The sequence below is a fragment of the Chionomys nivalis genome, chromosome 9, assembly GCF_950005125.1.
Source record: "Chionomys nivalis chromosome 9, mChiNiv1.1, whole genome shotgun sequence".
NCBI lineage: Eukaryota > Metazoa > Chordata > Mammalia > Rodentia > Cricetidae > Chionomys > Chionomys nivalis.
The window spans coordinates 12,771,186-12,798,326 of record NC_080094.1 but is presented as its reverse complement, the minus strand read 5'-3'; the positions used below and the strand labels follow the sequence as shown (position 1 = coordinate 12,798,326).

General features: G+C 50.1%; 1 protein-coding gene across 2 annotated transcripts in view; it reads left to right on the top strand.

The window, feature by feature from the left end:
* The window catches only part of Eya2 (EYA transcriptional coactivator and phosphatase 2), a 153,001-nt gene that overhangs the window by 115,064 nt on the left and 10,796 nt on the right, over positions 1–27,141 (top strand). For both annotated transcript variants that reach the window (XM_057780604.1, XM_057780605.1), the window contains exon 10: positions 20,334–20,423. In XM_057780604.1, the coding sequence (XP_057636587.1) occupies positions 20,334–20,423 (90 nt within the window). The remainder of the gene's footprint in view (positions 1–20,333; positions 20,424–27,141) is intronic.

The following is a 27,141-nucleotide window of genomic DNA, read 5'->3' as shown; positions in this document are numbered from 1 at the left end:
TCTTCAGGGTGATTTGTAGGGGTTGAGTGTGGTACCTAAGAGGAAAACATAGTGGCCATCTACTCAGAGGTGAGACCCCAGGGGCAGCTGCTTCTAGCATGGGTGGAGAAGGGGACTCACCAGGCCTGGGAAACCCTTTTCTTTCTGCTTAGTGTGCTGGACTTGACATCACCTCATGGCTTTCCCAGCTGCTTGCGGTTTTTATGGAGGCTATAACAAGCTGGAGGTGTGATTAACAGGGTAGATTTATTGTCTGCCACAATGCAGTGCCGGATATAAAAATGGTGTCGGGGGGCGCAGAAACCTCTTGCCCATAGACACGCCGTTAATATGTGTGGCAGGTACAGCGGCGTGCATTTCCAGGCTCTCTGAAGCCTAGGCGGGTGCCAGCAACAAGAGCGGCTGCAGACATTAGTGGGCTCAGCAGCCACAGCAAACACATGCCATCCCCTAGGGCCAACTAACAAGTACACTCTCCCCAGGGCTATTGTGTGTCACCCAATGAGGCTGTTTTGTGGGTGTTCATCTGCTCGGTGCAGTGTCCACACACACACATACGGGCACACACTGGATGTACATTGGGTGAGACTCCGGGAGCCCAGGAGAAACTGTCCTTCCTATATGTGTCCCCTGGGTATCTTAAGCCACACCGGGAGGCCCCTCCAGGAAAGGACCCACCTCGCACTCCACTCTGAGTCCCATGGCCTTGGCCAACTCACCGCCTTCAGCGGGGCCTCCTAGCTGATCCCTCAACCTCTGCTTTCCCACCCACTTGTCTCAGCCCCCCAAGCAACTGTGAGGGCAGATGTGTGCCACCATGCCCAGTTAATGTCGTTTTCCTCAAGGGCCCTTTCCCAGCCATTTCCACCCATGCATCGCTCCCTAGAAAAGCACTTTGTGCTTCAACCGTAATTCTGCACCTCATGCATGCACACTTTGTGCTTCCACCGTAATTCTGCACCTCATGCATGTGCACTCTGTGCTTCTACCGTAATTCTGCACCTCGTGCATGTGCACTTTGTGGACACAGGACTCTGAGGACAAGGGACTATGAACACTTCTCATCTTCCCAACCCAGCATGCTTCAGGGGACAGGCTTGCTCAGTGAGCATTTGTTGAATGAGTGCGTCGGAGTGATACCCTAGGACGCCTGACCTCTGGGGACCAGAACTTCCATCTCTGTCTTGTTCGTTGCTTCATACACAGTCACAGAACATAGCCTCTCACTTAGCAGGCATCAAGTAATTGTTTGCAGGAAGAAGGGAGGGAGGAAAGGAAAGAGAAGAAAAGGAAGGAAGATAGTGTCAAAACAGAAATTCCTAACTGGTGGCCACTAGCCAAATTCAGCCTGCAGATATTTTTGTTTGGCCTCTGGAGTATTTTTTTTTAATGTGAATTTATCGCCAACATTTAAAAATCAGACAATTGCACAAACCAGAACAATCCAAATTTCCAGCCCTTTTTGAAAAATGAGGGAATCTGGCAAGCCGGCAGTCCCCTGTGACAGCAATCAGCAGGAACCCAACAGCGCTGCCCTTAGGGACGCGTGTTCTCCAGGCCCATAGCCCTGCCTGCCCTGCCTCTCCCAGAATGAAGCTCTCTTGTCCCTTGGATATCTGAGTTTCAGTGCCCTAGAACTACCAGGCTGTAGCTGGAAGAACCCCAGAGCTACCATGTGCAATCAGTCTCCATCATCTGAAAGAGAAACTAAAACTCAGAGGAAGTAAGATCACCCAAGAAAGAGGTCGGACCCAGGCCCGGGCTCATCTGCCTTCTTGTGTAATCTCTGGATGTCCTCATTCCTCTTCTAGAAACTTCCACTCCCTCCCTAGCACCCTAGAAGGTTAAAAATGATGTTTTTTATTTGCTGAATCTATGGACCTGATTTAAGAACCTTGAAATGGCAAGGTGATTGCTAATTTCTCATGTGCAAGCACGCACGTGCACAAGCACACATGCACGCACACACACACTCACGCAGGCACCACGCAGTCCCAGCAATAGCAGCTGAAGCTGGACCAGCCCCAAGGGGGGAAGCTCCTCCAGGCTTGCTCTCTGCCATCCCAGGAACTTGCTGTCCTTGCCAAGGTTATTCGCAGCTTGCCTCAGGTCTTCGTTCCAGCCAAGAAGAGGAAACCTGAAGAGAGAAGCCTTCTTTTCTTTTGTTATTGCTGTCAGTGTTAAATTTGATGTGAACATACATTTTGCTTAAATGTGTGTCTGTGCGCCAGGCACATACCTGGTGCCCATGGAGGCCAGAAGAGGGTGTTGACTATCCCAGAGTTAGATATAATTATGAATTACAGTGTGTGGGCTGGGAATTGAACCCAGGTCCTCTGCAAGAGCAGCCAGTGCTCTTAACTGCTGAGCCATCTCTCCAGCCTCTTTTCTTTTGTCCCTGTCTTTTAAGGGCCAGACCCAGAAGTTACACATATCACTTCTGTTCACATCCCATTGGCCGAAACCAATATTGTCACATGACCACACCTAGCTGCAAGGGAGTCAGGGCAAAATGGTCTTTCTCTGAGGTAATCACATGCCCAGGTAAGATGCAGGGGTTCTATTGCTCTGAGGAGGAGAAAGGAGGAAGAGACGGTGAAAGACAACTGGCAGTTTCTAACCCAAAGTACTGCCCAGCCTACAATTATTTCTGTCTATGGGACAACTGGATTTATGAGTCTGAACTCTAGAGAGAAGTCCAAGCTACAACTCTAAGCCAGAAGTCAGAGAAGTGGGAAGAGTGAACATGGCCATAACCTTGAGCCCATTTTGCAGACAGAGTAACCAGGACCCAGGAGGCAATGCAGTTGGGATATTTATAACAACTAGCACCCAAGGCCTCCACTTCTGGCCTGCTGTTCTTTCTCTGTGTTTCCCCGGCTGCAGTCATGGTACCTAGTCCTACCTGCTGAGAGCAAGCGGAACTTTAGGTCTGAAGCCTTCATAAGTGTGCCACACGGGAACTGATGAATTCACAGTATCTGATGAATTCACAGTACCTGAACCACCCAGGGATTACTGAGATTCAGGTCCGGCTGGATCCGGGAGCAGCATCCTCTGCTCACCCTAAGCCAGCGTCTCCACAGAATGATGGATTCCCTCTTGGAAATCCTACCTGAAAAAGGAGTTTCTGCTTCCTGAATCCCAGCACAACTCTTGTTCCACACCGGCTCCCCTGCCCATCTGCACTTCCGCTTGCCCAGACTAGACCCAGAGCCCATTCTTGGTATGGAAAAAATGGAGAACAAACCATCCTATACTCCAAACAAACGGACTGAGTGGGAGAGGGCTGGGCCCCCCAAAGGAACCTGAAGCTACCCTTCCTGGAAAGGTGGAAGCCCTCAGGTACATGCGGGCATCCTTGCGGGCGACCCGTGCCTCACTCTGTTGAACATTGCACAGAAGCAGGACTCAGATCCGTCACAGCCCCGGCCAGAGGAGGGATCCCTGTTTACTTAGGGAACAGACACCAGAGCTAACCGATTAAGGAATGATTCAAAACAGGGTTTCTGTGTTTTAAAACAGAAACTGGGCCGCCTTCCTGAGCCCAGTCAGGGAATGCTGAGTGCAGCTGTCACCTCCCAGTTCTCTGCCAATCCCTCCTCCACAGGGCTCCGCCCCCACCCCCACACCCCTACAGCCCTGCAGTAGCTACCACCCACATCTGTGGACTAATCAGCTGTGCTCCAGAGGTGACTGCCCCCTTCTCAGCCTCTTGCCCACTTTTCTCTGGACCCTGCTTTCCCTGCTGGGGTTAGAACACAGGTGGAAGATGTGGGAGTCTTTGCATGGAGCCAGGGTGAGATGCGAGGAGAGGCATGTTAGCCGTCTTTCCTCCCATGCTCCCTCCGTGCTTCACCTCCCCGAAGCTCCATGCAGGGGTGGGGGGGCTTCCCCCTGGGAACATGGCTCCCCTGGCACTGCTGTCAATGACCACCTTTCCGAGATTCAGTGTGCCCGGTATACACGGCTCAATGGGTTAGTTTATCCCCAGAGTTGAAAGAGCAGAGCCATTGTCTCGTTTTTAAAGTTTTGTTACATGTACTTAGTATGTGCGTATATGCGTGCACATGTGTGTGCCATAGCATTCGTGTGGAGGTCAGGGTCAGCTTGCAGGAGTCAGTTCTCTCTCTCCTTCCACTGTGTGGTTCTGGGGATCAAACTCAGGTGTATTGTGGGGAGGGGGTGACAAGCATTCGTATATAGGTTCATTTGGAGCCATCCGTTCTGCTCCACTGTTCTGTGTCTGTCTCTATCCAGTACCACCCTGTTCTGCTTACATCACGCTTACAGTCAGTTTTGAAATGGGAAGTTGACCTCCACCTTGACCTCTGTAACTGGCACCTCCATCAGGTACATTGTCTGTGGGTCCCACAGGACCTTTGCACATGCCGTCTCGTTCCCCAGTTCTCTCAACGTTCTTCCTGTGCGTTATTCAGGAACCTTCCCAAATGCTCCCTCATCATGCGAGCCTTGCCACCTCCTGTCATGGTTAGTGTCTGTCCCTCGCCCACCCAACAGCCGTGGCGGTGGAATGTGAACTCTGCGACAGCATTCCATGACAGAATTGTTGCTGGAGGCCACTGGCCCTGCCAGGTGTTTCCAGGCTCTTGGTGCCTTAGTCAAAGACCTGAAAAAGGCAGAGATTACACAGGTGGTAGGGGACTTCTCAGGAGCAAAGCTTCTGGGCAGATGTGTCCTGTGCCGCCTCGAGGGAGCAGCAGACGGCTTAAATCAGAGCACTCAAGGGCCCCCGATATTGTCATGCCTTCCATTTCGGGGTCTAGGAGGAGGAGCTGGTGGCTAAGGGGTGTAGAGCCATGGGTTTTCTGCCTTGATTGACAGACTTGAATGATGTAAGCCTTCGCTCACTGCGCATGCCCCTTCCCATCATGCATCTGACTTTAACCATGCTATTCACCCAGTTCTGTACAGACATAAGACAGTAAATAGGTGTTTGCCATAAAAGTTCACTCAGAGAATTGGGTGGGCTTTATTGCTCACACCACCACCCCCAGAATTCATTTGGGCCAAACCAGGCTCCTTTCTTTCACATTCAGACATGTTCTGGAATACATGTCCAGGGGAATACACAAAAGGGGTGTTGCCAGACCCGCAAGATGGCTCAGCAGGTAAAGGTGCTTGAAGACTTGAGTTCAGTTCCTGGAGCCCACACTGGAAAGAGACCCAGCTCCTAAAAGTTAACCTTTGACCTTCATAGAGATACTGTGGTATTTGTGTGTCATAAACTCACAGACCCAATAACAATGAATTAAATAAATTGTTTAAGGAGGGGAATTACCAAGTGGCTCCTAAGGAAGGGCTAACTAATTCTATTGTTTGGAGAGGAGTGTGTACAGAGCCCAAGTCAAGTGGAGTCCCAGCTCACTGAGCTATCCCTATGCTTTGCCTGTGTGCCAAAACTTGAAGCTTGAGTATCAGCCAGATTTTAATACAACATTTGAAAATTCAAATCAATACCAAAACTCAATAATGAAAGAAAATCAACATTTGAATAAGAGTGAGGAGTTGTGATTTAGCCACGACCTGCACCATTGTGCAGAGAAATTGACTTCCATTCAAGCCTGATTCCCCGGCCCCGGAGGCCCTTAAGTCTCTACGGCAGATTTACCAGTGTGATAACAGCAGGAGCAGGCTTTCCAGAGAGTTCTGGACAGTTGTCTGTGTGGGGGGGGGAGGTGTTCACACATGTGTGTACATGTTGGGGCGTGCATGTCAAGGCCAGAGGAGGAGGTCAGATATCCTCCATCACTCTCTGCTTTTTCCCCTTGAGACAGGGTCTCTCACTGAACCTGGAGATAGGCTAGCAGCAAGCAAGTCCCAGAGATCCTCCTGTCTTCACCTCCCTATAGTGCTCGGTTTACAAGTGTGTGTGTGTGTGTGTGTGTGTGTGTGTGTGTGTGTGTGTGCCCATGCCCAGATTTTTATTGTGACTGCTGAGGTTCAGAATTCAAGTCCTCACGGGTGTGCAGTAAGCCCTCTTTACCCACCATGCCTCCTCCACAGCCCCCGAATACACTCGTGTCTCTATTATACAGATTTCATTAACTTTTTCCACTTGATCCGAAGTACAGAAAAATGTTTTATTAAGAATTTGGGGGGGGGGTCAGTTTCCTTCCACCTTGGGCTGGACAGGAGCAGTGTCCCAGCTGTAGCCTGGGGCTAAAACAGAGCCTGGCAGGCAGTGGGATCCAGAAGTGTCTGCTGGGACCATGCGTATTGATGAGGAAACCTCTATAGGGTCTGGAGCAGAAAGAGTTCTCAGCCCTCACCGCACTACATGGAGTGAGGACCTGGTGAGGGCTGATGCAGTCCTCAGCCCTCGGGGTGCCACTGGGGTGTGTCCCATTCTTGTCCACAGAGCTTTTCATGGTGAGGATAGCCATGGTCATGGCCACCTCACAGCAGCCAGACTGTCCCTCTAGTGGGCTTAGCTCCTTCATGGGCCTCACAGGGACTTCAGTGCTCATGGAGTGGGGAGACCAGGGGTCCTCAGAACTTCCTCATCTTCAGTGGGTTTGAGCTTCGGGGACCCAGGCCAGGAACCAGTACTGCTGACTGGTCCTTTATCCCCAAACTTCCAGTCTGCTCTTTTGTGTGGGGGAAGCTGGAAGAGCAGTGGGGACTCACAGGGTCACCCACTCTCTGCCATGTCATTGTGGGAGGGAGCAGCAGGGCCTGTGGGTCAAACAGAAGCAGCTGGCATTGTTGCAGTACACCTCAGACTCAGCCCCCTGGTGCCCGGAGTGTGCCACACAGGAGCCCGCATCCACAGTTCAGCTCCACAAGTGCCCAGCCCCTCCTGAACCAGAGCCATAGCCCAAGCACTGAGGATACAGTGGGGAGCCAAGGCCAGGAAGAAGTTAAGTCTTTGAGGAGGAGGAGAAGGAGGACAATAGATGAGATAAACCAGGAATACGGAGAAAAACCATAGTAGTGCACATCTCTGGTCCCAGCGCTAGGAGGCTGAGGCACTAATTTGAAGCCTGGGCTACATAGACAGCCTGTATCAGAAAAAAGAGGACAGGGAACAGAGAAAGAAAAGAAGCATAAAGAGGTAATAAGGAACAGGAACGGGGGCTTAAATCCAATTTGGAGAAAGGCAGCCTTACAGAGAAGCTATATTTGAATATAAACCTAAAAGGAGGTAGGAAAATGGATGCCCAGTAGTAAAACATGGGACTAGCGTGTGCCAAGGTCCTGTGGTGAAAACCAGCAGAGGCCCATGAGGCTACGGTAGGGCAGGAGTTGGAGACAGCAGCGTTGGCACTGACTTCCGCTGTGAAACGGGAGCTCTGGGGTTGGGAACAGGGGAAAAGCCAGGCCACATTCTCTTTCTGAAGCCCTGGCTGCTCCCCAGAGAGGCATAGTTGGAACTGGGGAGAGCCCCCTGAAGTGTGTGTTGCAGTCCAGCTGAAAGACACCATGAGCCAGGCAGTGAGGGCACACAGCTTTAATCCCAGCACTGAGAAGGCAGAAGCAGGAGGGTCTCTTAGTGTGACCAGCCTGATCTACAAAGTGAGCTCCAGGACAGCCAGGGCTATACACAGAGAAAATGAAAACGACGCTGTTCACTTTAGGAGGTAGAGCGGGGAAGGAGAAGCGTAGCAGGCTGGACCTATTTTGAAAGCAGAACTGGCCACAGATAAAGACGTGAAGCAGGAGCTGCGGAGATGGCCGCGATACAAGGGTGCTTTGTGATCAGGAGGTAGCGAGTTCAGTGCCCAAAACCCACAGTGACACACTTGTAATCCCAGACATGCCTACACACACACAAACATCCACCACACACACATATATACACATGCGAACATACATACGTTCACCACACACATACTCATACACACATACAAACATACACACATACACCATGCACACACTACAGATTTTAAAAATAAAAAACGATCATGTTACTATTTTGACATTGCGAAGGTTCAAATAAGAGCCCAGCAGACAATTAGTTCATCCTGAGGCCCTTGGATTGGATCCCTGCCCCCACCCACCTCAAGACCCAGCTCTCTGTCCACAGCTGCCTCTCAGGCATCTAGATCTTTCCACTCTCTAACAAACACCAGCCAAAGTGCTTAAGGACCGCTGTTTATTTTATTTCTTTAATGAGAAAACCTTCGCGTTCCTCCCGAGTTCAGCTGTGTTTATTTACTTTGTGCTGGGCTTGAGGCCTGCGACAGCCGGAGGTCTGACAGGCTGTGCAGCCCCAGCCCCAGTCCTTAGAACTCCATAACGCAGACTCTCAAAATAAATACTGCCTAATTCACTCGGCAGAGGTGGATTAAGTCAAGATGAATACAATTTAGAAAGGATTTGCCGAGGAAGTGGGAGATTTTGTTCCCCCACTGGGGTTGAGCTCACATCAGACTCTTTTCTCCACCTTCAGACTCTGGCAGCCAAAGCTATTTGGTGCTTGGGACGAAGGAAGAAACAGTTTGGATGGGTACTTTCGGACCCACGATTATTTTGTTCGTGGGACGAGGGGGTTAGGAGTAGCTTCCCTGGTCACTTCGCCCATCCTGCAAGGCAGGGAAACACAGGCATCTGCTGTTTTGCTGGGGGTGAGCCAGGAGGGAGCCAGAGGAGCTTTGAAAGATGTCACACAGGTGAAGAATGACAGTCACGGGCCTCCGGCAGGAGGTGTCACCCTTTGTCATCTTAATCCCTTCTAATAGCTAACCCCCAAGCAGGAGCCTAAATGCTGAGGGCCTGTGCTTATGCGTCTTCTTGGCATTAAAGGATCCAATTCAACAGAAAATCGAGGTTTTGGTGACGGCTGGGGGTTATCTGGAAAGCGTTCATTACGGTCTCTCTTTGAAGCCACGGCTCGGAGAAGCTGTCTACTTTGGGTTGAGGGCATTGGGAGTTAAAGACTTCCGCAAGGGCTGCCTACTCCCTCTGCCAGCCCTGTCCCCGCGCCCTGCCCACCTGCAGGAGGGGACCTGAGAGGAGAAGGAAGGTTTCACTCATCTCTGAACACCTAAGAGAGCTCACTTGGGTTGGGGCAAGAGGTTCTTTTGTTCTCTAAATACAGGGGCTGTGCTCTCAATGGTCTTGGCAAGAAAGGCTCTCCGGTGTCCTGGAAACCGAAACAATGGCAGGGGTTTTCCTTTTCAAGTTGAGAGGGTGCCCCCTACGCCCCCATCCCCACCCCCACCCCCACCAGCGCCCACCTGTGCGTCATGCCATTTAGTCTCCAACAATGGGGGTTTCGAGCGTGTCCAAAGGTTGCTGGGATTTCTGGAGCCTCTGATGCTGAAGTGTGACTGGACGAGCGACAGGTGGGCATCATCACTGTTGTTGGGGCTGACACTGTGTTGGGATGTGCCCCTCCCCATGCCAGCTTTTCATACCCCCTCCGAATGTATGGACTTTTGGGTCCCCATTAATGGCAGGAAGCAGAGTCCAGGGGGGAGACCCCCACTAGGACCTTATTCTAAGTAGGAACATACAGCTAAAGGATCCCTCTAGGGACACAACCGGGTCCCCAGACAGGATGGTGGAATGGTGAGATGTAATTTGGTCATTAAGAGGGACAGAGCAGTGTCACATGAGACAATGTGAAAGAAGAGAGACAGGTGGAGCCTGTGGCTCCAGATGGGCGTGTCCAAGGAGCTGGGCTGTGAACTGGTGGTGACCTGGGGCAGAGGGCACTAAAGAACCAGTGTTTTGTGGGAATCTCGTTTTATTTCTCAGTGAAGAGAATCTGGGGAAGGAAATGGAGATGGCACTGCCCCTGAATTACATACTCCAGAGAAAAGCTGGGGGACTGGAGAGTCGGCTTAGTGGTTAAGAGCACTGACTGCTCTTGAAGAGAACCTGATTCCATTCCCAGCACCCATGTGCTGGCTCATGGAACTGTTTTCAGGGGATCTGACACCCTCTTCTGACCTCCTTGGATACTGGGCAAATGTGATGCATAGACCTACATGTAGGCAAACTAAATCAGTTAATTTTTCAAAGCTGTGCCAGACACAATGGAGCACACCTGTAATCCTTGTACCTGGTGAAGAGGTGGGAGTTGGGGGCAGGAGGACCAAGAGGAAAGCTGCCTCACTACATAATATTCTGTCTCAAAAAATATTCTGTTTCTTTAGGACCTTGCTAAGGATGGAATCTGTGTATGTTCAACAAGCATTCTACAGCTGAGCTACATACACACATACATACACATTCACACATACATGCACATATATATATACACACACACATGCACACACACACACACACATGATGCCCTAGATGGCGTGCTTTCAAGTGAAAAAGGGAGAGAGGAAACGCACAGAGGAATGAAGGGCATACGAAAGGAAGGAGACAGTGGAGCTCACCTACAATCCCAACACCTGGGGGGTAGAGGCAGAAAGGTCAGGAGTTCAAGGTAGGGCCAGCAAGAGCTGGCAGCAGGTGAAGGCTCTTGCCAACAAGCCTGGTGATTGAGTGTGACCTCAGGAATCCACAAGGTGGAAGGAGAGAACCACCTCCAGAAGGTTGTCTTCTGCCCATCGTGTGCAAACAGTGGCACACGCACACACACACACTACACATACACACCACTAAGTGTTTTAAAACAAACAGAAGTTTAAAGTCATCCTTAGCTACATGGAAATGGCTCACGACAAGGGAGGTTTGGAGGAGCCTCTACATCGAGAAATGCTGAGTGCTTAAGGGTATGCGTATGCTCAGGGGATCCTCTGGGAACCCCGTAGTCCGCCATGCCCTGTGCTTCTGCATAATAGGTACATACATTCCACAAAAGGGAATAGTGTCAGTTATGAGGAGAACACTCCAGATCCCGTGGTTGTCATGCAAGCGAAGGCTCTTGAAGCCTGCAGCTCTCCCAGCTCCCAGCCTGACTCCAAGGTCTTGTACTGTCCACTGTCTCCTTCTGTGGACCAAGTGTGCCCACCACTGTCTCTGTAAGCAAGGTCTGTTGGCACACAGCTGCTCCCATGTTTATATATATTACCCATGGCCACCCTTGTGCTGCCCGGGAGGGTTGAGAAGTTAAATTTGAGACCACACAGAACATGGAGTCTAGGCTACCTGCTTTGTATAGAAAAAGTTGTCTTCTTGTGGTCTGGAGTGTAGCTCTGGAACCAGATGGCTCAAGTTCAGAGCCAGCCTCATTCCCTAACTGTATCTCACAAGGTGCTTGGTTTCCTGTGCCTCAGTTTCCACCCGTGGGATACAGTTATGATATCAACAGAACTGACCTCCTGGGGTCGAGGTTGGAACATTAACACATCACAGGTGTTTAGAAGGGGTCACCTCTGTGGCAGGCAGATCGTATAAAGTAAATGAATTCAGTGTCTTACAGACTTGAGTCTTAAACCACATGTGCTGATGAACACCTGTGATCCCAGCACTCACGAGGCTAAAGCAAGGAAGATTCGGATTCAAGGCCAGCCAGAGGCTGTATCCAAAAGAAAAGGAAAAAAGAGAAAAAGAAAAAACTGAATCTTAAGAATCAAATAGGCTCTCACAAGTACTCAACTGTTGGCTGTAATGGGACAATAACCATAGACAAGACACAAATCTTATGTGTGATATGTGTGGTTGTGTTTCAATAAAACTTTATTCATGGACAGAAAAGAAAGTGGCTCCTTAGAAGCAGGCTGCTGGAACCAGGAGTTGTGGTTCTGCCTGTAGTCCTAATACTAGGGAAACTGAGGCAGAGGAATCCCTCCAGGTTGAAGGTCAGTCTCAGATACGTAGCAAAATCTTGCCTCAAAAAAAATAAAAAGTACCAGGTGGTGGTGGCGCACAACTTTAATCCCAGCACTCGGGAGGCAGAGGCTGGCCGGTCTCTGAGAGTTGGAGGCCAGCCTGGTCTACAGAGCGAGTTTCAGGACAGCCAGAGCTGTTATATAGAGAAACCCTTTCTCAAGACAATCTTAATTAATTAATTAATTAATTACTAATTAATTTTTAAAAGCATGTTACTGGTTGTGCCCAGTGCTGTGTCTGTGGAGGGAGGCTGAAGGACTGCTGCCTGTGATGAGCAAAGAGAAACCACAGGGTGCTGGTAGGGACATGGGTAGAGCATCAAGCAGCTACTAGATACCATTGGTACCAACGTGTTCAAAGCAACTCTGTAGGTACCAGGCTCCAACACCGTCCATGCCTCTCCAGGCTCCAACGCCATCCATGCCTCTCCACCCTGGACCACCCTACACCCGGCTCACGTCAGGATGATCGTCTGCCCCAGACCTTCAGATTTTTCCCTCTTGCCATACAGGCAGCCGCGGGGTCCAAGGCAAACAAGATGGAGGCTGCTACCTCCTCTGTGTTTCTGACTTTGAATTTCTGGCCTCGGATAAGAGTGGAAAATGCGGAAGCTAGACGGTCTTGTGTTCTGTAAATGCAAACGATTTAAACAGGATAAGAAGAACCCGTGTACTGTGGGACCACATGACCCCCTCAGAGCGGAGACAGCTAAGACATCTTTTCTTCCCTTCCTCTCGACCCTGATTGCATCCTGAGTCCTCAGCTGGCTCTTGCTGATAGACTGTAACCCCCAGGTCTTTGGGGAAGCGCTTGTTCATGCAGACAGACCCATTTGTTGAGTTTTCAGATTTCTCTCTCTCTCTCTTGTTCTCTGGAACCGCCAAGGAAACAAGTTTGAGGGCTTTTTGTTTGGGTTTGTTTTTCTTTACTATTCAAACACATGAATTGACCTGGTTTGGTTTTTTTTTTTTTTTTTTTTTTTCACGACCATCATTTTCTTGTCTCCCTCTTTAAAAAAAAAAAAAAAGTTTTTTCTTTTTTTTTTTTTCTTTCTTTAACAAGCTGATCTGTTTTCCAGGCGTTTCCAAGTAATTAAACCCAATTAAAACCATTAAATTCTTGCTTTTAATGACAACTTCATTATTAAAGTCTAACCGCAAGGAGGAGGTTTAGCTGGCAGAGCCTTCCACTGTGTGCTAATCCGCCCCTAACCTCTGGCTGACACTCAGAGAGATAAACCCCACAGAATAGGCAAGCTGCTTTAATGAATAGCTTTAATTAGTACTTTTCTTCCTCGTGGCAGAGTAATTATTTGTTCGGCTTATAAACAGCTACTTGGCAGGGATGGTTAAAGGCTGGGTTGGTTTGGATGGTGTGATAGCTTCAATTGGTTTTGTGTGCGCAGGTGGGATTTTTTTTTTTATATTTAAGAAAAAGAGGGGTCTTCATACCAAAGTAGGTGCAGAAGTATATCATCCTGAAGTTGGGGTTGTCAGGGTAACTGACGCAGAAGAAGAAGCGAGGTGACCGCAGGCAGCGGGCTATGAGCCAACTTCAGAGTTGGCCTGCCACCCACCCTGTGTAGGAAGCGTGGGCAAGCCCAGACAACACCACTCAGGGACATAAGCCTGGCTCCTGGGCAGCCTGGGTCCTGGCAAGAGAGGAAAGCTGTGGTGGCGCCCTCCCTCTGCCCCAAAACCTTTGTCTAGATGGCACCTGAGGAAGGAAGAACCAAGTTCATATTATAGGTGTGGTCAGAGAGACCCAGGGTGCAGCCTAGCCAACCCCTATGACAGAGTGCTTTTCTTGTGACCAGACTGTTGTTAATGGCCCACCTCTGGGAAGCGGGTGCTGTGGCTACTCAGTCAGGATGAGGGGCATGAAGTTAAGTGGGTGGCCCCAAATCACCTTCAGAAAACACAGGCAGGGTGCCAGTAGGCACCCAGGGTTCTCAGTGTCGCTACTTCTAACTGCCATCTCACTTCCTCCTTGAGACACACAAGAGGCACCTCCTGCCTTGGTGGTTGGGAGGTTTCCATATGGGGAGGCAGTGGTGGTGGCAGGGTCTCCTGTAGCCCAGATTGGCTTGAAACTCACTAGATAGTCAGAGATGACCTTGAATTTCTGAGCCTCCACCTCCCGAGTGCTGGGCTTACAGGCACACACCATGCTCTAGGTTTATCTGGTGCTGGGGATCAAACTCCAGGCTTTGGGCAACCTAAGCAAGCGCTCTACCAGCTGAGCCCCAGACCCAGACCTGGGTTTGATTGCGGTTTTTTCATTTTTGTTTTTAATGTAATTCAGTTTGTGTGTGAGCTAGAAAGCTAGTTTCGTTTCAGGGTTTTCCACTCTGTGACTCCAGACTTGGCTGCTAACGCTGCGAGCTGAGAACCGCACTTTTTCTCATCTAGAGTCCTTTAGAGTGGGGCTTCTCAGCTGGAGCAACTTGGTTCCTGGGGCCTGTTGGGCCAAGTCTGGAGACATCTGTGGCTGTCATCACTGGGGGAAAAGGGGGAAGTTGCGTTGGCATTCGGGGGGGTGGAGATTAGAGACACAGATACCCAGGAAGGCCCCCTCTGGAAATACTGTTAGCATTGAGCTGGGGGCTGGAGAGGAGGCTCCATGAGGAGTGAGTATACCACGCAAGCATGAAGACCTGAACCTGGATCCACGTAAAGCCAGAAATGGCAGCATGTATCTGTAACCCTAGCGCTGGGGGAGGGGGCAGGCAGTAGAGACAGGTGGATCCCCAAGGCTCACTGTCCAGCCACCCTAACTGAAGCAATGAGCCCCAAGTTTAGTGAGAAACCCTGTTTCAAAAGTAAGATGGAGAGTAATAGAGGAAGATGCCCCAGGTCAACTTCTGCCTTCCATACCTGCACACCTGAACACATGCATGTATGTGTATATACAGCACACATACATATGTACCATATACACATACACCATGCATACCGCCCATACACCTGCACATCTGAACACATGCATGTACATGTATATACAGCACACATACATATGTACCATATACATATACATCATGTATACCGCCCATACACATCACACATGCTTATCACATGCACACATGCATACACACACACACACACACACACACACAAAGCTAAGACAAAACCCCGGGTTGGATTGCTAGAATACTCAGACTATGTATTCTCCAGGTACCTTGCAAACAAGTGACAGCAGTGTTGATGTGGCCACTTGTGGCCTGGGTAAGGTTCAGTGGTGGATCACTTGCCTGGTACATAGAGAGGCCTTGTATCCAGAAGCACAAGAAGAAAACTTAACCAGCCCATTGAAGTTGTTAACCATCCATCAGCAATCTTTCAGAAACACATCTAAAGAACTGAAGGCCAGTGGATGAGGTGTGTGTGTGTGTGGTGTTTGCATGTGTGTGTGTGCACTGTGTATGGGATATGTGTGTGTATCGTGTGACTTGCTTGTGTGTGTGCACACATGTGTGTGGTGTGTATGTGTGTGGTGTGTGTATAGTGTGTCTGCATGTATGTGTGCACGTGTGTGTGTGTTGTGTTATGTCTGCGTGTGAGGTCAGAGAAAAACTCTGTAGAGTTGGTTCTCTCCTTCTAGCCTTGTTTGAATCCAAGAATCAAATTCAAGTTACCAGGCTAACACAGCAAATGGCTTTACCCATGAAGCTATTTTGTTGGCCCCCACTTAAATATTAAAAAGCAGACAACTCCTGTTTCAAAATAGGCATTTATCAAAAGAAACATGATCATTGCCCTCATTGTAGTAGAAGTAAAGTCTTTTGTTTTATGTTATCGTCTCTGCAAAGACATATTCAGGGAGTGGAGTGGTTACTTCCGTGGCTAAGCTAGCCGTGCGGGAACCAGGTGGGACGAAAAGCAGGCCTGCTGACCTCCCTACTACAAGAAGCAGGTGGATCTCTGTGAGTTCCAGTGCCTGAGACATGTCACAGTGGGATCCACACACCCTAATGAATCTGCTGTGGGTGACTAGGCATATGGCTGCCATTCTGTGTAACATCCTGCCAGATCAGCCTCCCCCTGCCCCCGCAGCTGTGGTGGTGTATGGCTGGTGTATGTGTGTGAACCATGCATGTGCAGGCGCCCTCGGAAGACAGAATAAAATCTCCTGAAGCCAGACCCACAGGTGATTGTAAGCCACCTGACATGGGTGCTGAGAACCAACTCCCTGGACGGGCAGCAGGTACTGTGGCCACTGAGCCGCCATCTCCCTAGCCCCAGGAACTAACTGCTGCGTTCACACTGAGTAACTCAGCATTCATATTTCAAAAGCTCTCCAAGCCACTCCCTTCTGCCTTCTTTCTTAACTTGTTTTACCACAGATCGATTTTGTTTTAGGAAAGACTTTCCTTTTTTTACTGTTTTACCCTCTCTCTTCCACCCAAGAAATACAACCAGGCATCACAGGATAGCCTAACAGCTACCAGGCTGGTGGTTGGAACCCCCTGCCCTAACTAAAAAAATTCTATCAAGAAGGCATTGGAAGTGGGTCCCCATGCTTCGTGGGGATCCAGAGTGTTGTCTCTGTCCCAGGGCTGTCCCACCTCTCCTCTCTAACCCCCCACCCCAGGCATGCACAGACCACCACGATGACATCAAAGTCAATTCCAGAAACCCGCAAAACCTTAGGGCTCACTGGAAAAATCTGCCGAGTCTGGACCAGGTTTCTGCCTTCTCAGGGTAACAGCCACCCGCAAGCATGCTAGGTCAACGATGGCATTCCCTCCTCCCCACCCTGCCCAGCACAGCCCTTCCAGGGGCGTGTTCCTCACTAAACTCATTCTCCACTCGCCCTTTCTTCTCCTGCTCTGGTTTTAATCGCTCTTTGTTTTTCAAGTCAGCCGTGTCTGATGTTGCTTGTTTAGCAAGTTAACCACTGGACTTCTGCTTTAATCCAAAGAGTATGTGATGGTCTGGGAAGTAAGTGCCTCTCCTGTGCCTGCCATCGCCGGCTGCACCGTGGGTCATCAGGAGCCCGCGGGATAAGAGTGGCATGGGGACACTGGGCGAGGTGTTCACACTCATGCCGGACTGGTGAACCCTCTGTGCACCATTGGCTGACATGAGGCTCGGTGTGGATCTGAAAGTGTAGTGAGAAAGCTGCCACACACTTGCCCGGGTCACGCTGTTTGCTGCTTGTGTGACCGAAGGCCTCAGAGCAAGCGGGTGTGTCATGGCGGGTGTTCAGGAATCACCCAGCAGGCACTGGGAGGTGCATGGGAAGTTTTCCTCCAGCTCTCATACCTGAATGCTGGTTTTGTCGTAGCTTATCCATCCTTTTAAAAAATATTAAGTGTGTGCAGGTATGTCTGTGGGGGTATGTACGTATATACGATTTTATACATATACTACATACATATATAAGGTCATGTGTGAGTACACACGTGTGCTGTTGACGACCCATGAGCTCCAGGAACCCACCTGTCTCTGGCCCGCAGCCAGCATTAGGGTTACAGATGAGCCACCGTGCTGAGCCTTTCCATGGGTGCTGGGGATCCAAACTCAGCTTGCACGGCTGGGACTTGCTGACTGAACCATCTCGTGACCCTAAGATATTTTAAGTCTTCGTATTAACACAAGGAAGATTGGCAGACTTCTTTCTGCTGAGGTTTGGGTTTTCTATCTCACTCTTTTTGTCTTCCTCAGCTGCAAGGTTGAGTTAGGTCCAGTGTCCTTGTTCAGGAGCGTATGGGTGGCTTTTGTCCTGGCTGTGACCAAATACCTGATAAAAAGCAACTTAGGAAAGGAAAGGGTCACTTTGGCTCACAGTGTAAGGGGGACACAGTTCGCTGCGGCCAGGAAGGTGTGGAAGCGGGAGCCTGAGACGGATGGCCACATGGTCTCCTCCATCAGGAGGCAAATATCAGACAGGAAGTGGGGCCTGTCAAACCTTAACACCCACCCCAGTGACCCACTCCTGGTCTCCAGCCTTCGGAAACAGCATCTCTGACTGGGAACCAAATGTTCAAACACTTGAGCCTATGGGAGCTTTTCACATTCAAATAGCACTGAGTAAGACCTTTTCTCCTGGGTTAAAAAAAGCAAAGTGGAGCTGGGCGGTGGCAGCACCAGGCCTTTAACCCCAGCACTTGGGAGACAGAGGCCGGTGGATCTCTGAGCTTGAGGCTAGCCTGGTCTACAGAGCGAGAACAAGGACAGCTAGGGGGCTACACAGAGAAACCCTTTCTTGAAAAAAAAGGGAGAGAGAGAGAGAAATTAGTCCTCAAGGCTAGGGCCAGCCCTGGCATGTGCAAAGACCCTGGGTTCCCTCCCTGCACCAAAAGAATAAATCCATTACAAAAGGCCAGGCAAGATAGCACACGCCTGCGACCCTAGCACTTGGGAGGTGGAAGAAGAGGATCAGGAATTTGAGACCAGCCTTGGCTACACAATAAGTTTAAGGCCAGCCTGGGCAAATGAGGGCCTGTCAAAAACAGAAAGAAGGTCCCATCCCTCACCTTTGCCGTGGTCACGCACACAAAGCTCCTACTCATGTCCTACCGTCATCAGCCAGTCACGATCTCCGATTTGCCTTCCTATAACTATATACATACCACCACCACACCACACCACACCCCAGGGAAGTGGTTTGTACACACAATAATTGTTTTGTCCTGCTTTTCTGAGTCAGTCTTTTGGGGCCTATATGGCAGCCTTCCTCTCCCCTCCTGTGCAAGAGAGCCAGCCTCACAGCCAGGTGCACATCAGCCTTGCCTTTTCCAAGGGAAGAGAAGTGGCACAGTGGTGACCACAACCTTCCCTAGGGCACGTTGACTTCCTCCAGGGACCAGGACGTTTGTTCTCAGTTACCGTCTCCAACCAGAGTCTCTGTCTGCCACCCCCTGGCCAGAACCCTGGATGGGAGGCGGAGCCCTGATGAGGTGTTTGGCCAAAGGCACCGTCCTGGTCTGGTTCTCCACATCTGTGTGCGCACACGTGGGTGTGCATGCGTGCATGCATGCATGTGTGTGTGCGTGCATGTGTGTGTGTGTGAAAACAAGATCAGCAGCTGCACTTCCTTTGTTCTCCTTTTCATTGTTTTGTTTCATTATTTTTTATTTTGTTTTATTTTTAAAGTCAAAAGGGGTCTGTTTGGGGAATTGTTTACTTTATAGCAGGAGGGCTTCCTGGATGTGGTGTGTGTGTGTGTGTGTGTACGTGTATGCATGTATATGTGCATGTGAGTGCTCATGAACACAGGTACATGTGTGCATGGCAGCCAAGGAACAACCTATGCTGTTCTTCCTTCGGCACTTTTCACCTTGGTTTGAGACAGGGTCTCTCGCTGGCCTCGAGCTCATGGATTGGGCTGGCTGGCCACAGGCACCCACCTGCCTCTGCCCCCCGACACTGGGATTATAAACCTGCACAGCTGCCAGGCTTTTGATGTACATTCTAGGGATCAAGCTTAAGTCCTCACGCCTGCATGGCAAGTCCTTCGCTTCTGAGCCATGTCCCCAGCCCCCAGTCCACTTCTCATTTATGGTGTGTTCTAGTCTGGGTTCTGTTGCGTGACAAATACCATGACCAAATGCAGTTTAGGGAAGGAAGGCGTTTATTTGGTTTATACTTCCGGATCACAGACCCTCACTGAAGGAAGTCAGGGCAGGAACCTGAAGGTGGGAAAGGTGACGGAACACTGCTCGCTGGATCGCTGGCTCGTGCTCAGCTAGCTTCCTTACACAGCCGGGACCCCTTGCCTAAGGACGGTGCCTCCCAGGGTGGGCGGTGGGCAGTGGGCAGAACCCACCCGTGCCAGTCATTAATCAAATCAGTCTCACAAGCGAGTGAAAGCTAATCTGACTGAGGCAGCTCCACAGCTGAGGTTCCCTCTTTCCAGGCGACTCTAGGCTGTGTGACAATAAAAACCAACTAACCAGCACACACTTCCAATTCACGGCCACCTGCGAGTCCCACATTATCTTTATCCTGGAGCCCGGGCATCCGTTCATCTTAACTCATGAGCCAGATAAGACAGCACGGGCCATGTTTACTGCCCACTGGAATGTATCTTCCTCAGGGAGGGTGACTGGCAGCAAAGGCTTGTGGTAGTTACTTTCTTCTTTCATGCCAAAATCCCTGACAAAAAGCCAGGCAGTGGTGGCATGGGCCTTGGTAGGAAGATTTCTGTGAGTTCGAGACCAGCCTGGTCTATAGAGCAAATTCCAGGACAGCCAGGGCTACACAGAGAAACCCTGTCTGGGCTGGAAAAGAAGAGGAAGAGGGGGAGGTCCCTGACAGAAGCAACCCAAGGAAGGGTTTAGGTTTAGCGTGAGGTGCACCTTACACTCTGATGAACTTGCTTCTGTCCTTGCTGTAATTGTTTGTCGCCATCACTCTAGAGGGGTGTCATTTACAGTATCTGCCTCTTCTCTCCTGGTGTGGACAAGTCATTCTCCCCCCAGGCCATGTTCTCAACCACTTGGGTTGTGAGCCATTCGGAAGAACGTGGACTCCCGCTGCCTTCCAGAGCAAGCAGGGGTGGAGTGGGGTGGAGGGGTGGGCTGGGACCAAGAGGCCAAGCTTGCATTAAACCGTCCCGTCTCTTTCCCACAGGACACCACGACGTCAGTGCGCATCGGCCTGATGATGGAAGAGATGATCTTCAACCTCGCTGACACACACCTGTTCTTCAATGACCTGGAGGTCAGCACCCAGCGCTCACTGTCACAGTTACTAGGGGGATGACCTGGTGGTCGGTACCCAATGTTCACTGTCACAGTTACTAGGGGGATGACCTGGAGGTCAGCACACATGCTCACTGTCGCAGTTACTGGGGGGCGGGGGGTGCTAGCTCTGTTTACCTTTTTTTGTATATTTTGTTTTTTGTGGGGTTTGTTTAGTTGTTTGTTATTTTGATTTTGATTTTCAAGACAGTACTTCTCTCTATAGCCCTGGCTATCCTGGAGTCTACAGAGTCGCTCTTGTAGACCAGGCTGACCTGAAACTCAGAGATCCGCCTGCCTCTGCCTCCCAAGTGCTGGGATTAAAGGCGTGCGCCACCCCTGCCCAGCTCCTTTTCAAAAAAGACTTTATTTTTATTTTATGTATGTGCATGTACATGACTGTAGATGCCCTTAGAGGCCAGCAGAGGGCAGCAGACCCCTAGAGCTGGAGCACTTGGATGCAGGTGCTGGGCGTAGAATGTGGGGTTCCTTGGCAGAGCAGAGCCCTCAAGCACTGAGCCATCCCCCAGCTCTCCCGTCTCTTTTAGAGACTCGAATCATTTCCTAGCGACTCCTGGGAAAGTACAGAACTGCAGTCAGTAGGTTTCCTTTTGGGGGAACAGTCTTGTCAGGGTGATCTTGCTGGCCCTCGTCCGTCCTTGCTCCAATCACATGGGATGGTGGTTCTACTATTCCAGTAAAACCTGGTGGCCTCTTCTTCCTTCTGAAACGCCTTTGGCTAATATGTTCATTGAGGCAGACTGATACAGATCCTCTTGGGGCAACAAAAATGAGCAGCAGGGCCAGGGTGAGAGCTTTTTAAAAAAGAATTTACATTCCTTGGACCCATGGTTTACAGAAAGGAGTGGGGGATACACTCGGAATGTTTACTCCTGAGCTCTTGAACCCTTGAACAAGATGCAAGGAAAGGAGGCAGGAAGCAACTTTGGGCACAGCTTAACTCATTTGTTTAGACCTAATCTATGTTGAAAGAGGTGGGGATAAATTCAAATGAAAAGTCCATTTAACTAGAACTCCTGGGGCCAGTGAGATGGCTCAGAAAAGGTAGCTCGTAACTATCTGTAACTCCTTTACTAGGGGATTTGACACCTTAATACAGACAGGCGTGCAGGCAAAACACCAAATGCACCTAAAATACAAATACATAAATTATTAAAAATAAAACTAACCATCACACCCTATCCAGTAGGCGCCCCTCAGACATTAGAACAGAGACCTAAGGTCGGTGAGAGAGGGGCCTGTGTGTATGTGGAGGGTCTCCCAGACACAATGAATGGCAGTGCCAAGGACCTGAGGCACGGTCAAGGTTGGCGGCTCCAGGAACAGAAAGGAGGCAGCAGAGCTAAAATAGAAGAAGCAGAAGGTGGGGTACCCTATGGGGTACAGCTTGGGTGGGGGCCAGTGTGGGGTTCAGGGTCACATCCTAGGAGGGGTTGGAAGCACTGGACCCTTTGAACCTCAGAACGTGGTTCAGAGACTACCCATGGTTGCCCAGTGGAGGACAGACCTTAGAGGTGAGGCCAGCTAGCGAGGACAGTGGTCCTTACATCCCAGGAGGCAGACCTCACAGGGAAGATGGGTAAGGACTGGGAAGGGACAAGGAAGATGCTGACCTCTGCCACCTCCAGCATATTTGGGATGTGAGCCACTAACTGAGCACCCAAAACTTGCCTCATAACACCCGCACACAGGCATGTTCATTAGCTGTGTTTCAGAGTTTAAAAGGCCAAGCTGACAAACTTGCTCTGTCTTCTAAGGACAGAAACGCTGACACCCCAGCAGCATTGCACCACCCAGTACCCAAAACCTGCCCTCCCACCCCTTTCTCCAACATAAGGTCCTTGAGGATAGCTCTGGAGCTGGGCAGGCAGTCGACAATTAACTGTGAGCATTTCCTATGGTGAGAAAGTGAGAGCCAGACATGGTGGTGCACCCCTGTAATCTCAGCACTCAGAAGGCAGGAGCCGGCATTTAAGATCAGCCTGGACTACATGGTGAGGCCAACCTGGGCTACATAGTGAGTCCAAGGCCATCAGAAGGAAGGAAGGAAGGAAGGAAGGAAGGAAGGAAGGAAGGAAGGAAGGAAGGAAGGGGATGGAAGGGAAGGATAGAAAGAAAATACAACAGCTGGTTGTAGTGGTGACCACCAATGGGGTATGCTTAAGAGATGGGGACAGGGGGATCACCAGAAACTAAAGAAGCTCTCAAAACCCAACGATGCCTTATGTCAAAGGAACAAGATGAAACTGAAAGGGTCCCCAATGGCCAGAGCTGGGGTGACTTAGTGATGAATAATGAACTATTGAATTCCAACTCAAAGTACAGAATAAGCACCCCCAGATCCATGCTGACGGAGACAACAATCGTGAATAAGTTAAGTGGGGAAGCAGACACATCTCCCAGGCAGAAAGCCCCAAATGCTATGTGCAAACCTTGCAGCCTCTACAGGAGCCAGTCGGCTATGGCCAAGCCAGGGTTGTAAGGGACATGTGCTCCCTGCTCTGGTGATCTCAGGCATGCCTCAGCACGCAGATGTCACCCAGCTTTGCCGTGTTCCTTCTTCTGTACATGTTGGTCTCTATGGGAATCATCACGTTTCTCCCATCCACTGCCCGACCCCGCCTAGCTTCCCAAACCAGACCAAGCTAGGCGTGCAGGGTGATCCAGACAAAGACAAAATCTCCCTTTTGTCCAAACCTAGGGACTCATCAGGGTCATTTGCTGTGCCAATTTCCAAATAAAGATAACCTCACGGGACGTTGGAGGTTAAGGCTCCAACTCTGGTTCTTTGTGAAGGGGATAGTTCAACCCATGACACGCGCCAGTGCTCTCTGCTTCACTTTCTCTCGTGTAAGCTGGGACGATGAGAGTGTCTCTTATCTGAACGAAGGCCTGAGCAAGTCCCTGCCTCAGTGACAGCTCAAGAACACGTCAGGCCAGGCAGTGGTGGCGCACACCTTTAATCCCAGCACTCAGGATGGCAGAGACAGGCAGATCCCTGTGAGTTCAAGGCCAACCTGGTCTACAAGAGCTAGTTCCAGGACAGGTTACAAAAAAAAAAAAAAAAAAAAAACCAAGGAAACAAAAAACAGGTGTGGTCTCCTCCTCAATCATTTATTCAAAAGCAATGCATATACCTATAATCCCTGCCCCTCCTCGTATGTGTGTGTGTGTGCATGCACACACCCATATTTGTTTTCACTGTTTTTTTTTTTTTTTCTGTTCTGAGGAACAAAGGCAGATCCTCATAACACAAACACCATGCCACTGGGCCACTCCCCAGCCTTCGTTTTGTTGTGGTGGTAACAATGGCCCTGGGGACTGAACTCAGAACCTTCCCACTCTACACAAGGACATCCGGCTGGGCCACACCCCAGCTCTCGTATTTATTGCTATCTTTACCATTAATTTGTTGACACCATTTAAATTAGGCTAATCCCTCTACCGCCCACCGGGACAACCTCAGCTTCTTCCCTGTGGAGCTGCTGTTTCCTCCTAGACATATAAATTTCTAGATTGTTCTTTGTCCTTTTAAAATATCACATATTTTAGTGGATTGCTATCACCACACCCATGATTCCACAGTGAATGTCTCCTCCTTAGCCACTTCTCCACTATTCCAGACGCCTTGGAATCCTACGAGCATACTCAAGGCCTGCCCTTGTCTTCTGGGCTATGAGGTTGGAGTTCCCCAAACGGGAACCGTTCAGTTCACTCTGTTCCCGTCGATGGAAGGGGAGGGGTACCCCTGTTTCTCACTGCACCAATAAGCTGACATTGAATGACTGTTCCCTAGCCCACATCACCTTACCATAGGTGTCAAGGCCGTAGGACCCCTTTGCCTGTCTTTGCCGGTTGGTCCCTGTAAAACCCTTCACAGGGTAGTCCCTCCCTCTTTGACCTGAGATAGACCAGAATTTCCCCACAGGCCCTGAGAATGTGCTATATAGTGAGTTCAGCTTTGAGTATTGCCCCACGTATTGGGGGGTGCACAGCATAATCAGGGACACCAGTCTGCCTCTGCAAAAGCTCAGTCAGGTCCCCTGCTCTCTGCACTGTCCGGTGGCCCTGGCGCCACTGGCTTGGAGGGTAACTTGATCCAGGTCAGCTGGTGAAGCATGAGGTAGCGTCTAGCAAGGGTCACGGCGTTTTATGAAGTACGAAATGTGATCGCTACTGTTGTCACACTTTAGCGCCCCCGACAATCCCCTCACAAATGAGAAAAGCAGAGCCTCTTTGCGTGCCTTTCCCCTGACGTCTGGGAAGCCCTGGGAACCTGCCAGGGGAGGAGGGTAGGGATATGGGGCGCTGTCTGACCCCCGCAGGGCTCTTGGGCCTGAGAGGGCATCCTGTGCCAGGTCTGCAGTGCGCTGTGAGATGCCGGGTGCTCACTTTGTGTCCTCTGTGCCTGGATCTGTAGAATCGCCTTGCATCTTAAATGCCAATCATCCAGGGGCTGGGGATGCTGCTCAGTTGACAGAGCGCTTACGTGGCATGCACGAAACTTGGTTCCATCCCTGGCACATAAAAAAACCTTGGGGGCACATGTCTGTACTGTATGCCCTGCCCTCAGGTGGGGGAGGCAGGAGATCATCCTTGGCTGCATAGTGAGTCAGAGGCCAACTCAGGCTACATAAGACTCTATCCCAGGAGAAGAGAGCTGTTCACCAGCTTGTCAGGAGGGCTGGTCCTGGGACCCTTCCTCATACAGGCCAGCTGTGAGGGGAAGAGCCAGATAAACACTGTAGGGTCAAGTGAGGCTAAGCCAAATGGGAGAAACTGCAGATGAACCTCCAGGCCCTGGGGCACAGCCAAAGTTCAGTTCCAAATAACACGGTGCTGGAACTCAGAAAGAGGTCCCCTTACTTTAAATGTGGGCAATCACTTCAAAAAATACTTTGAGAGGGACTGGACCTATGGTTCAGTTGTTAAGAGCATTGGCTGCTCTTGACACAGGATACAGATTCAATTTCCAGCACCCACATAGAAGATCGTAGATTGGTAACTCCAGTTCCAGGGGATCCGACACCCTCACAGAGACATACATGCAGGCAAAACACAAATGCACATACAAATTAAATAAATAAATAAATGAAAGAAAGAACCATTTTTTCTAAATCAAAAAAGAAGAAGAAGAAGAAGAAGAAGAAGAAGAAGAAGAAGAAGAAGAAGAAGAAGAAGAAGAAGAAGAAGAAGAAGAAGAAGAAGAAGAAGAAGAAGAAGAAGAAGAAGAAAGCCATTCCGACATCAGCCTTCGGCCACTATATGCACCTGCATGGGTGAGTGCACAAGAGCATGTGCACACATGAGTTAGCATGCACACGTGCGTGCGCACACATGCATGCGCGCACACATACACACTTTGCAGCATAAAATAGGCTATACAGATAGGCCAGCTAACAAGCCCTTCCCTGGAAAAAACCTCACTGAGCCAGTCCAGAAGTCGAATGTTGACATATTCCTTTTTCCTAGAGCAGTGCTGTTCATAAAACTTTCTGGGTTGACAGAGATCTGTGCATCTTGCTTTATGGTGTCCTCAGGTCCACGTGGTTGGTAATGCGGGATTAAGGACAGAAGGGAAACCTAAGGCACACGGTGACCTGCAGAACCTGGATGCAACAGATTTCACTGTGTTGTGAAAGTTAACTAGCACCCACCTGATGACCAGGTGACATCCTAGAGACTTGGGGAGCCTTGGTGTCCCCCAAAGCCACACTAGTTACCCCCTTTTCATTTGCAAAGGTCACTCAGCTGAGCCGGTCACTTACCTGGTATCTCCTCATGGCCATGTGCTTATTCATATGGGAACCAAAGAGAAAAGCAGCTAATTCTTAAGGCAAGGCCCTAAACTTTCGGGACAAAACCCAGACCAGCCCCCAAGAATGCCAGCTCCAGTGCTCACCCTCCCTCATCTGAGGAAACACTTTAAAACCAATGTCAACCAGGGGTAGGAGGGTAGTGGCGCACGCCTTTAATCCCAGCACCTGGGAGGCAGAGGCAGGCGGATCTCTATGAGTTCGAAGCCAGCCTGGTCTACAGAGCTAGTTCCAGGAGTCAGGGCTACACAGAGAAACCCTGTCTTAAAAAAACAATAAATAAATGAATGAATGAATAAATAAGGCGCTAGGCTGGGACATAGCCCAGTTGTTGGTGTTTGGTTAGGAGTCCTGACACCCTGGTCCTGTCACTAGCACAGCATGAAGTAGATGTGGTGGTGCACACCTATAATCCGACGCTTGGGAATTGGAAGCAGAGAATCAGAAGCTCAAAGTCATCCTCTGCTACATAGCAAGTTCGAGGTCTGTTGAAGGGAGCTGCAGGCTGCGTTCCTGCCACCCAGCTTCCGGTCGCCTGGCTAGCTTATGCCCCAAAATAACAACACACAAACTGTATTCATAATAAACACTGCTTGGTGTATAGCACCACGAGGTGCGCTTACCAGGAAGATTCTAGCCTACGTCCATCCTGGGTCGGAGCTTCATCGCGTCTGCCTCAGAGAGCAGAGCTATGGCGTCTTTCTGAGGCGTCTTACCTCACTTTCTCTTCCTCCCAGCATTCTATTCTGTTTACTCCACCCACCTATGTTCTAACCTATGAGGCCAAGCAGTTTCTTTATTAATTAATCAATGACCTTCCTCCATCAAAGGTCAGCCTGGGCTACATTAGACCTGTCTCAA